Here is a 12097-nt window from a genome sequence, read left to right as displayed (position 1 = left end):
TTTGTATTTAGTATAGCTACTACTTTTCCTAAACTATACTACTGTAGTCACAACTATAATTTAACTATAAATTAGTCTCTTTTGGCTAAACAAACTAGTTTCAAATGTACAGTCCCCAAGGCTGCTGTAAATATTTTTTGTTTTATGACAAAAAAAAAAAAAAAAAGAACCAGAAATGGGAGGAAGAGGAAGTATCCTGGTCTAAATATAAATGTGTTTGTATTTGTCTGTTTCTAGGCAGAGGAGGCCCAAGAACATTATAAGCATTGCATCACAGATGTTGGGGTGAAGAGAGTGGACCTGGCCAACACCAAGAGCGAGATTCTCACTCAGATACGAGAGCTTGTGTTTCAGTGCGACCTGACCCTGAAAGCAGTGAGTAATAATGTACACGCACACACAGTTAGATAAAATCTAACTTATTACTGGTCATTCAGACAAAACAGGCACACCTGGGCTCCTTAGGGTGGAGTGTAATTGGTTGACCTCACTTTAACAAAGTGACCTCAGGCTACAGATTATATTTCACAATGTATTAACCAGGAATGGTCAAGCAATAAATCACATATCTTTTAAAATGTTCATTTGAAAACAGAATTACTTGAAGCTAATATTTTGTGCAGTTACAGTGAGGTATTTGTTTCAGAGGCCTGATTTGATAATCATCATTTATTTTCTTGTTTGTAGGTGACAGTGAACTGGTTTCAGATGCAGCAGGCACAGGTGGTTTCCCTGCCTGTGAATTTCCAGACGCTATGCGAGAACGCTAAACTGTACGAACCGGGTCTGTGTTACACTGAATTTGTGAAGGGTCTTCCTTCTGACAGGACCAGGGTGGAATCGTTCTCCTTTGACGTCTCTGGGACACAGAACACTGGGTAGGTTTATATCACTATCCGTAACTTTTTCCTAGCTCAGGACATTCCCACCAAGAAGAGTATCCAGGAAAATCTATGTTTTGGAATCACTATTGCTTCTCAAAACTGGCAACAGCCTGCGTGTTTTTTCCAGATCTTTGACTTTTAAGTCACTGAGTGATGGAGAAAGAGAGAGAGAAAATGAATTGTGTTGGTGAGAATGTCACACAATTGTTTGGTCGCCCTCAGGTCTTCCTGAGGAAATGGCTGTGGTCAGGGCAGAGAGGGATACAGGGAATGGGACAGGAGTGAAGGGAGGAATGTTTCTATTTATCAGATCTCATGTCCACACACACTCATTCTGGCACACGAATCCGAGTTGTTGATATCCTGTGTTGTTTTGGGGACCATATTTCAGAGCAGCCTCTTTAAAAACACGCCTCTTATTCCTGAAACGAAACTCAAATGCGGTCCAGTCAAAACACCCACGGTCTAACACAAGGTTCTTTTTTTATTCGTCGCTTGGTGAGTGATTTAGTTGAAGGTCTTTTGTTTCGAACTGTTAAGAGGTTCTACTGAAAATGCCTGGAAGGTGGTGAAAACTGAATTTCATCAGTCTCTCTCTTAACCACACACAGTTGTTAAATGTCTATAAAAAGCAAACTACAGCAAACATTAGTTAAGATGCCTATGGACAAGTGTAATTTGAATACTGACATCTCATAAGCAGTACATCTTGCCAAAACATTATTCTAACATCTGACTGGTAATGTTTTTGCATTGCATTAAAGATATTATAAATACTGTATAAACATGCATATTACTAGCATATTGGCTGTTTATTATTGGCAGTAAACAGTAAAACTGTTCTGTTCCCTAATCTAAAGACTTACCGTATTTTTAATATTTTTAAGCATTCCAACATTGATGAAGCATTTTAATGGCCACAGTCAATATAGCCGACTGTGTTCTTTCTCGGATCAGGTTTGGGGTATATAAGCTGTCAAAACTAGTCCAATCTGGTTTTCTGAAATACTTTATGTTCATGCAGGTTGCCCCTCTCAAAGCGAGTGATGAATAGCGGTCACTCAACCCAAGTTCACTTGTCCCAGGTGTCTCTCACACCTGGAGACTTCCTGAGCGCTGACGAGGTGGAGAGTCACGTTCAGGCACGCACCGGAAAGATGACAGACGGACGCTCGAACAGCAGTACAGATATTCAAGGTAGCGCATCAAACATCCACTTTACTAGTGAACAAATTTTCCTTAAAAGCGCAGCGAGATCTAGTGAGGCTGCATCACTGTGGGGTTTGGCTGACTTCCCTGGAATGCTAAAAGTGAATCAGTCCCTCAGGATGCGCCCTCGTTTATCTCTTTCATGAAAAAGTTAGTTCTTTTCACTGGTGACAGATCAAACCTCCGCTCTGAGATAAGCCTGTCAGACCTGCTTTTAGCAGAGATCAATTGGACACATTAGTGTTTTAAGACTTCTCATTAAGGTTTACGAGAATGTGGAAGAAGAAAGGGCAGAGGAAGTGGACGGCAGATACACATGCAGCACTCAACTGATCATCTGTGAAGATGTTCTTGACTCTCATTTCCTATTTCCTGAATCAACTCATCCTATTTATTTTTAGGGCTGGGTATCAATACTGATTCAATAATGATTGTTTATTTTTGACTTATTAGGTCTAGATTCGATTGAATTCTGATTTGAATTTTATTTAAATTTCAGTTTATTTCAGTTATAATGTCATACATTTTGCATACAGTACACATGAAGGAAATTCAATATCCGCTAATACTGTAACTTTTACAGTGCACTCTTTCAAACTAATTCAAACTTTAATTAAAATTTCCAGTTCGTAAGAGTCATTTGTTTCAGAAATTGGGCTAAACTGGTACATGATATGGTTATGATTTACTAAAAGGAACCGGTTTAGAAGAGTAATTTGTTTTGGGAATCTACCTATTACTGTAATGCTGCTTTGAGGCCTTCTGTAAAAAGAACCTGTTCATACGAGTCATTTGTTTCAGGAATCACTGTACACTGGTACACTATATGTTTGTGATTCTCTAAAAGGAACCAGTTCATAAAAGTAATTTGTTTTGGGAATCTGCCTATTACTGTAATGCTGCTTTGACTCCTTCTGTAAAAAGAACCTGTTCATAAGAGTCATTTGTTTCAGGAATCACTGTACACTGATTCACTATATGGTTATGATTCACTAGAAATTAACTGCTTCATAAGAGTCACTTGTTCATGAACCAGTCATGTATGCACCATGTTACATAGTAAAACACAAGGATGGATAAACATACAGTATACATTAAAGCAGAACTTGTGTATTCAGATAAAAGTTTCTGAATGTTACATCATGTTCGATAGCTCTGAGGATCCAGGGTCCGTTCCGGGTCTGGAGGTCCAGCAGTCAGGGTGGCGGCATGTGCAGTGACTCTGAGAGCGCTGGAGGAAGCAGTGAATCTCGCTCTATGGACTCCCCTACGGCAAGCCCAGGTACAGCAACACTCTTACTCTTATGAATCTCTTATGAATCTTTTTGCTCGAGGCAAAAAACAAACATGATTGACACATGACTTATGTCACAAGTGTGCTTAACATAGTTATGGTAAACCAACCAGCCACGCTTTCTGGTGCATAATTACCCAGAAAGTCATCGAGTGCTTACAGTAACATTCTCGCCATGTTTACTCTCAAATGCATTACCATTCAAAAGCAAGTCAGTAAGACTTTTTCAAAGAAATTAATACATTTATTCAGCAATGAAGCATTAAATTGTTTAAAAGTGACAGTAAAGATATTTATAATGTTATTTCAAGTAAATGCAGTAATGTATCATCTGTATACAATTTAGTAAAAGACTGCTTTTTTACAATAGTCCATTTGTAATAATAAATCTGCCATTTTCCAGGTGATTTTAAGAGAAGGCTTCCCAGAACCCCATCCACAGGCACCATGTCTTCAGCAGATGATCTGGATGAGAGAGAACCGCCATCTCCTTCAGATAATGGTGAAGTTTTGTACATTGAATAACACTTTCAAACATGCTCTCTCTGGCTGTTTGACATTGCATACATATTGTACAGAATGCACAGAATGTCATCCAAGCATGCTGACAGTCCACTAGAATAGTCGCTGGAAACATTTTTCAAAGTCCTTTTGGAATATCTTCATAAACAGAGCAAAAATAAAACTCTAAACATTGTTTTTTTTTAGGTCTGAGCGAAATGATAACGGAGGCAGCCAGCTCGCCTGGACCCTTCCGCAACACGCAGATGTCTAAAGCGGCGCAGACACACAAGCTGAGGAAGCTCCGTGCACCATCGAAGTGCAGGGAGTGTGAGAGTCTTGTGGTGTTTCATGGTGCTGAATGCGAGGAGGTGAGTCCTTACACACACAATTACATTATTATTTGTAAGATTATGTTTTTTCATGTTTTTGCTGCAAATGCCATTTCATGCCTTAAAGGTGAAATATAATTCATGGGGATTTACTTATGCAATCTAATCTTCATCCATGTTGTTTTCAGTGTTCTCTTGCTTGTCATAAGAAGTGTTTGGAGACCCTTGCCATCCAGTGTGGGCATAAAAAGCTACAGGGAAAACTGCATCTGTTTGCTATCGACTTTGCTCAGGCAGCCAAGAACAGCCCTGATGGAATCCCCTTCATCATCAAAAAATGCACCTCGGAGATCGAAAACAGGGCTCTGAACATCAAGGTGTGTACTTCCTCTTTGTGTCTTATGTGTTTCCTGGAGGATATGAATTGTAAATGCTGAGCAAGACTGAAAGGAGATGTTTTGTTGTTTTTTAAAAAGGGAATTTACCGTGTTAACGGTGCCAAATCTCGGGTGGAGAAGCTTTGTCAGGCCTTCGAGAATGGCAAAGACCTGGTGGAGCTTTCGGATCTCTACCCGCACGATATCAGCAACGTCCTCAAACTCTACCTACGACAGGTATCTGTCAAACTTATCTTTACCAATATTTTTTTAATGCTTCTAATTTAATTATTATTATTAGGAAATATTCCATTACATTTAAAATATATATTTTTTAAAGTTGATTATTAGCCCTTTTATTTTATTTATTTATTGATTTTAGGGCTGTCAAACCGATTAATCGCGATTAATCGCATCCAGCAGAAAAGTAAAAACACATATATTATATAAACTCAAACTTTTATTTAGGATGCGATTAATTGCGATTAATCGATTTGACAGCCCTCATTTATTTTTGATTATTAGCCCTGCTATTTTGTAGTTTTTATTTTATTTAATTTTTTTTATAAAAAATGATTTATTTATAAAATAACGTAAAAATTATTGCATATTTTTTTTTTAATAAAAATGATCATTTTAAACCCCTCAGCTCCCAGAGCCCCTGATTCTTTTCCGATACTATAATGACTTCATCGGATTGGCCAAAGAGAGTCAGAGTATCATTGTTGATGAGGTAGAGGCGTCAAGAGGAAGTCCCACCTCCGACAGCCCGCAGATCAGCGTAGAGCTCAACCGGGTCCTCTTCAAGATTAAAGATCTGCTGCGTCAGCTTCCTTTAGCCCACTACAAAACCCTACAGTTCCTTATTCAGCACTTGCACAGGTGTTTGACTCCCACACAGACTCAAACAAACACAAATATTGAAATCTGTCATGTTATTTGTGCATTTATTCTAAACAAACACTGTTAACTATTAAATACGGTGTTTTAATAAGAAAATCAATGCTAACAGCATCAAAAAACACAGTTTTTAATCACGTTTCTTTTTAATAGGGTGACAGAAAGGGCAGATGAGAACAAGATGACTGCCAGTAATCTAGGCATCATCTTTGGTCCCACACTGATCAAGCCCCGACAGGCAGATGCAGAGGTCTCCCTGTCCTCTCTGGTGGACTACCCCTACCAGGCTTTGATCGTGGAGCTTTTGATCCGCCATTATGAGATGATCTTCGACACTCCTCTGAGTCCTCTTCCACCTTCCTCACCTGTAGCAGAGAGCTCTCCACTCCCCATCAAATCACGCTTCACCCCACAGGAGAAGGAACAGCAGCTTAGCCGTCATTCAAAGTCCCTGGTGGACATTCAGGAGGTGAGGCTGTTTGTTGACGTTTATGATGATAATAGGTGAAAATATTGTTTTTTTTAAATATAAATAATTCATAAATATACTTTATAACTTGTCCAACCTTGTCATTACCTAGTCAAGATGTTTGTTTTGCTGGTTGGACCATCTTGATCAAGCTAGTTACAGAAGGACAGGTTAGGACCACCTTTGACCAGCAACATTTGGGTTCCTTGTGGTCCAGTCATATCCACCATGCCTAATGAAAACCAAGTCCACCAACTAGTTTTTCCAGCAGAAAAGATCAAACCAAATCTTGGAAGTCTACCAAATGAAAAAAAAAAAACCTGTATCTACTAATCGAACACTAATTCATATTTTTGCCTTTGTTTCATTGTCTCAAAGCAGCAACAGCCAAAAGCTAAGATGTATAAAAGACACTCCTCCGTAATACCTTCGACACACCTGATGGATGAGGTGAAAGAGGGGAAGATAAGGTCTGACAAAGACTTCGCTGCAGGTCAGTGTTGTTTTTCTTGGCTAAAAACCCATACAGTGATTATCAAACAACCAAACTTCAGCTTTTCTCTTCTTTACATGCAGTTTGCGATACAGTGGACATCAACAAGCTCCTATCATCAAGCGTTCCTGAAATGCGAAACTCTCCCGGTCTCAGCCGGCGTAACCATGTCACTCGAGTTCAACTACGGCCTCCAAGACCCAAGCTGACCTCTCGACCAATCAGCATGCCGGCCGAGCGGCTCCTCAACCTCGCCAAGGTGGACGAATGTAACGTGAAGAACGCCGTAGAGCAGGATGACAACCACGGTCGAGATCCCGTCATCGAGGAGGTGTCCGAAGAGGAGAAGCCCAAGTCCAGAGCGGGAAACCATTACAGGAAATCTTACATCGATACGCAGACGCTACGGCGGACGTGGGACAAGCAATATAAGCATCATGAAATCACTCCGAAGACCTTTGTGACTGTTGCTGATTCCGGAACCAACGACGCCAACGTTCATACTAATTCTCTCACGTCTTCGTCTTTCTCAGAACACACCAAAACCCCCAACACCCTACTTTCTAACAGACCCTACACCATTGCTGTGAGGCCTGGGCGAACTTTACGTAGAGAAGGAAATGTTAGCGAATACTGCCCCGTTCCCACAGCCTTCAGGCCCCCCAGAACTCTGCAGCCTCCTCCTGGAACGTTCTACAAACCTCCAGGTAGCCGAACCAAATCATTAACAGAGGTTGAGCTTAAGACTATTAGAGCAACCGCAAACAGCACTGAGGAAGAAGAGGAGGAGGATGACGACGACGATGAGGAGGAAGGGTTTGGGGTGGAAGTTTCGGTTGATGAGCCCGAGCCAGATTTGGATCCAGAACCATCGCCAGAGCTGGATGCCCACAATACAGACCCACTTCCGCTCCCCCAATCTCCCAGCTCTAGTCCAGAGGAGCTCGGACAAAACGAGACCAAACCCGTATACCAGAGACTCAGATCGCGCCGCATGCAGGATCTCGAACACAGGGAGGCTCATTTTGTTTGAGTACGATTCAGTGAATGGGGAACAACCAGGAACGTCATCCCAGGAAGACGGGATGCGTATTGGGTCCAGGGAGACTGTGTCTCAGACCTGTGAATTTTAGCGACGCCCCCGTTTTGTATATGTGGAAATATGTTTCCATAACTGTGAAGAGATCCAAGGACGTGATATATATCTATATATTAATATATTTCGCATCTGCTGTTTGTAATAATCAAACAAACCCCTTGGACAAGAATTTACATAGTATGCACTTAATGTTTTTTACTTTATCACATTACTTGTGCACCAATGCAAGGTCAAAACAACCCGTTTTTGCATTATAACTCCAGAACGTCACTGTCGCTGTGCAATTTCATTTACACTGTATATGGATTTTTTTTGTTTAAAAAAAAATATAAATATATATTCTGTGTATTTCTGTATTTTTATGTTTTACTCCAAAACCAAATTGACCAACCTGTTACAGTTGAGTATCGTCACTTTATTATAATCATAAAATGCACTTATTAGACTTGGAACCACATGTTTTTTTTTGCTACTGAATTGTTGAACTACATGCAGTGTTAATTTTGTTATTCAAGAACAACAGACAGATGTACAAAGGTATTTTTTATTTTTGTCTTGTTTCTTTCTTTTTTTATACAGAAATGTTTATATTATTGTTTTTAGTCTGTTAATACAGTTTTCAGAAATGCATTTTGGCCCACATAGCCTACTGTATTCAGTGTTCATATAATATTGTAACAGTTTTCCCAAAGGTTTTTTATTATTATTTTTAATGGTTCATATCAACAACAACTGAAATGTCAATATACCCAAAACAAGCAAGTCAAGCCAAAGCAAGTGCCTTCGTTTATGAGAGTCCACTGACTGGTTGTCCAACACAAATTAGCTGGTCTAAACCACATTTTAGTCCAGTTTAAGACTCAACCAGTCTCTTTTGTAAATGGCACTCATGTATCTGATGTGATGATTGAAACTGATACCTTTAAAAGCATTTTTAATGTCTTATCTTTCTTCAAGTGTAAAAACAGGTACATGTGAGAATACACACTTGTAACTTATTAAAACCACAGCTGATGTCATATTTGATTTCATGTTTTTACTTGAAATTGTCCTGATCTGCTTCTCAGATTGTGCTATCCTCATTATGTGCAAAAAAAAAAAAACCTTTTTAAAGCCCTATTCCTAAATATGACCTATATTCCTTACTACATCACAGATTAAAATATTTGTGAATGACAAATATGATTATTGTTACATAAAGAATTGTTTAAATATGATTAGCATAACTTAATATTGGTTGTTTATACCTCATTTATTATCATGGTAGTGTATCCTGATATTACGCATCATTAGGTAAATAGCATTTTATATAATTTTTTTTTTTATAATTGTATATAATATTTTATGCAAATATGTTGTAATGTCAAAGGTACTTAATTCTGAGAACATATATGTAAAAAAAAAGGCTAGTACTAAACTATGGCCAGATGCGCATTGTAATGTTTTGAGAGTTTTTGCATAAATGAATCACATAATATTGTTATGTGTGGCGGTCATTGAGGCATGTTGTCACAAAAAGAAATATCTTTTTTCCTGGACAATGTCTGTAAAAATAGCCCTTTCTTTCTTTCTTTCTTTCTTTTTTGGTAGCCTTTCTTAATTTGTGACAACTTGCCCCGGTCTCCAACATATATTGCATATTCACCACTAATAATAAATGAGATTGAATTTATAAGACTTCATATTCGCCTCCAATTGGCTGTTAGTTAGGTCACAGGTCCAACGAAGCATAGATTGGGCTCAGAGCACTGGCTCTTTCACTGGCGAAAGGAGCTTAAATCAATCAGATTAGAAACCTGCTTTATGTCTGTAGCAAACCTACAGTCGGTTGAGTAAGACGGCCATGAGCTTCAGCAGATGTAAGCGTAAAAGACCATTGTTCTCCTGAGGTGAGTTCTTCCTGTTTAATTATGTTTTACATGTGTCTTTTAGCCGTTTCCGAATGAATGGTGATTGGGTGTTACATAAAGGAGCATTCAGGCCTGTTATGTAAGAGAACTGTGTTTGTCTCTGATATGCTGAACCGTATTGACAGCCTACACAATTCATTACTTGTCTCATGATTGGTCTTATGATTTGTCCAGATACACTTTTAACTCCGTTTCTTAGTCTGTGTGTTTATTTTGCACCTTTCTGAGGGATAAAAATCATTCAATTGCTGTTGGGTTGCTCACTGGGGTTTGAGAGGCACTATTTTCTATAAGACTGCTTTGAAACAGTATGTATGAAGTCTTGCATGAGGTCTTATGTGGATTCTTAGGTTGGGATTAGACCACTGGTGCATCTAACTCAAACATATCTTAAAGCGGTCATCGAATGCAAAATTCACTTTTACATGTTGTTTGAACATAAATGTGTGTTGGCAGTGTGTGTACACAACCACCATATAATGATAAAATCCACCCAGTGTTATTTTTTTAATCCCTGTAAATAATATCCACTTTCTCAAATCAAGCCGTTCTCAGATGCTTGGCTGTGTGACGTCACACAGACCCAGGCCCCTCCCACGAATGATTGACACTGGTGTTTTACCTTAGATCCGCCCTGAGTGAACTGTCATCAGTTCGCCATTTTTTCAACGCCAGAGCAGATGTAGACAAGAATGTCTCCTAAGCAATTGAGGTGTTTTGTTGTTGGATGTAATAATGAACATAGCAGTGGTCATTTACTCCCGACATCTGAGCCGCTGAAGACGCAGTGGATTAATTTAGTTTTTGAAGGGAATGCGCCCCCCGATCTACCTAAATGCCTTTATGTTCACGCAAATCATTCGTGATCCAGCCTCAACAGAAGAAGCGAGTATAAGGTTATTTTGTGAATCTTTGCAAATCGCCTTTCCTAATAATGTGCTAGTTAGCAAGTTCCGCAGCTAAAGTAAAGAGTACGGCTCCTCACCCCACAAAAGAGAAGGGCGGGGTGAGCAGAGCTCATTAGCATTTAAAGGGAAATGCAACAAAACGGGTTGCTGTGAAAAGAGCTGATTTTGACAAGGTAAAAAGGGTGTTTTTACACTACCATTGAGAAATTTTAACCAAAGTACTTTATAGACATTTCATTAAAACCAAAAAAATTCATATCAACTTGTGGAAAAAGTTAATCCAATGACCCCTGTAAAATAATCAGATTTACAGCCATGCTGAAATGTTTGAGATGAACTGTGCTTGAGGGTTTGGTTTTGTCCAGGTAGGGCACCTGTACGTGACCCCCTGTGGGGGTGAAGAGCAGCGGTCATGGGAACCAACAGCCAGGTGCAGCTGCTCCTCTGGAAAAACTGGACTGTCCGCAAGAGGCAGAAGGTGAAAAGTTCAGCTTGTTTCTTCATGATATGCATAGGACATCTAGAAAATTACTGCATTTCACTGAGTAAAAGTAAATTCCAGTCATACTATGAATATGGGTTAAGATTTTGTTTTAGGACTCAAGCAGCTTCATGTTACTAGCTGGATACAAATCAAGGGTTTTGTACAGTATACCTATTAACAAAAAGGACCTGTTTACTGCCATCTTGAGCATTTCTAATGTATTTCCTGCATGCATTTCACCCCAGACACGGCTCTTAATGGAGATTATGTGGCCTGTGGTGCTATTCATTGGACTGGTTTGGCTGAGAAGAGCGAACCCCCTTTACCGCCAACATGAATGTATGGATGCCTGAAAATTATTTTAATAGTTATAATTAAATACATTTATAATAATTGTATTTTCTTAAAAAACCTTTTAAATAAAAAAAAAATCTACAGATATTAAGTAGTAAAAGTAGTTTATGTTTTGTGCATTTTTATTAAGAAAAAGATATATATATACGTTAATTATAATTAATAATTTTATATTATTAATGAATTAATACATAAAAATGTATTTATTGTATTTATTTTATATAATTTTAAAAATAAGTCAAATATTATATATTTTAAAATTATTATTTTATAATATTTATATATTGTATATAATTTAATATATTTAAATACATTTTGGATTATTTTATTACATGTTATTATTACTATTATTACTTTTATATTATTTATGTTATATTATTTATTTATTTATTATTATTATTACTATTATTACTATTACTACACTGTAAAAAAAGTTGAGCGAACTTAAAAACATTTTTTTTACCAGCTTCAGCAGATTTTTGAGTTTGCTCCACTTATTTTTTTGGGAGATTCTAAAATTTTTTGTTGTATAAACTTAAAATGACAAGTTGAGAAAACTAAAAAATCTACTGAAGCTGGTTACCTTATATATATATATATATATATATATATATAAATAATATCTTTCTATGACTTTTCAGTGTCATATTCAAAGAGCAGCAGCTCCCTCTGATGTTGGTTGATGTTTGTGATGCATATGCTCCTTTGTTGACAATAATAATCGTTTTCTCGACCTCAGGTCACTTCCCAAACAAAGCCATGCCCTCCACTGGCATCCTTCCATGGATCCAAGGGATCTTCTGCAATGCTAACAACCCCTGTTTCCAGCACCCAACCCGTGGAGAGTCTCCAGGCCTGGTGTCCAACTACAACAACTCAATGT

At 38.2% G+C, this 12097-nt stretch overlaps 2 protein-coding genes across 6 annotated transcripts in view; both read left to right on the top strand.

The window, feature by feature from the left end:
* arhgap29a (Rho GTPase activating protein 29a) overlaps nucleotides 1-8577 on the top strand; it is a 47594-nt gene extending 39017 nt beyond the window's left edge. For 4 of the 5 annotated variants that reach the window (XM_058765358.1, XM_058765357.1, XM_058765360.1 and 1 more), the window contains 12 exons: nucleotides 238-375; nucleotides 688-878; nucleotides 1909-2081; nucleotides 3247-3375; nucleotides 3791-3889; nucleotides 4096-4259; nucleotides 4409-4597; nucleotides 4697-4834; nucleotides 5247-5479; nucleotides 5651-5966; nucleotides 6345-6459; nucleotides 6543-8577. In XM_058765358.1, the coding sequence (XP_058621341.1) occupies nucleotides 238-375; nucleotides 688-878; nucleotides 1909-2081; nucleotides 3247-3375; nucleotides 3791-3889; nucleotides 4096-4259; nucleotides 4409-4597; nucleotides 4697-4834; nucleotides 5247-5479; nucleotides 5651-5966; nucleotides 6345-6459; nucleotides 6543-7492 (2835 nt within the window). In that variant the 3' untranslated portion in view covers nucleotides 7493-8577. The remainder of the gene's footprint in view (nucleotides 1-237; nucleotides 376-687; nucleotides 879-1908; nucleotides 2082-3246; nucleotides 3376-3790; nucleotides 3890-4095; nucleotides 4260-4408; nucleotides 4598-4696; nucleotides 4835-5246; nucleotides 5480-5650; nucleotides 5967-6344; nucleotides 6460-6542) is intronic. The other variant, XM_058765359.1, reaches the window with a different exon arrangement.
* A 754-nt stretch (nucleotides 8578-9331) lies between these two features.
* Nucleotides 9332-12097, top strand: part of abca4a (ATP-binding cassette, sub-family A (ABC1), member 4a) — a 34244-nt gene continuing 31478 nt past the window's right edge. The window contains 4 exon segments of the mRNA XM_058764684.1: nucleotides 9332-9447; nucleotides 10742-10854; nucleotides 11106-11199; nucleotides 11954-12095. Of these exon segments, the coding sequence (XP_058620667.1) occupies nucleotides 10789-10854; nucleotides 11106-11199; nucleotides 11954-12095 (302 nt within the window). The 5' untranslated portion in view covers nucleotides 9332-9447; nucleotides 10742-10788.

Source organism: Onychostoma macrolepis, chromosome 24, assembly GCF_012432095.1.
Source record: "Onychostoma macrolepis isolate SWU-2019 chromosome 24, ASM1243209v1, whole genome shotgun sequence".
Lineage (NCBI taxonomy): Eukaryota > Metazoa > Chordata > Actinopteri > Cypriniformes > Cyprinidae > Onychostoma > Onychostoma macrolepis.
The sequence above is the reverse complement of the archived record's forward strand: the minus strand, read 5'-3'. Positions and strand labels throughout refer to the sequence as shown.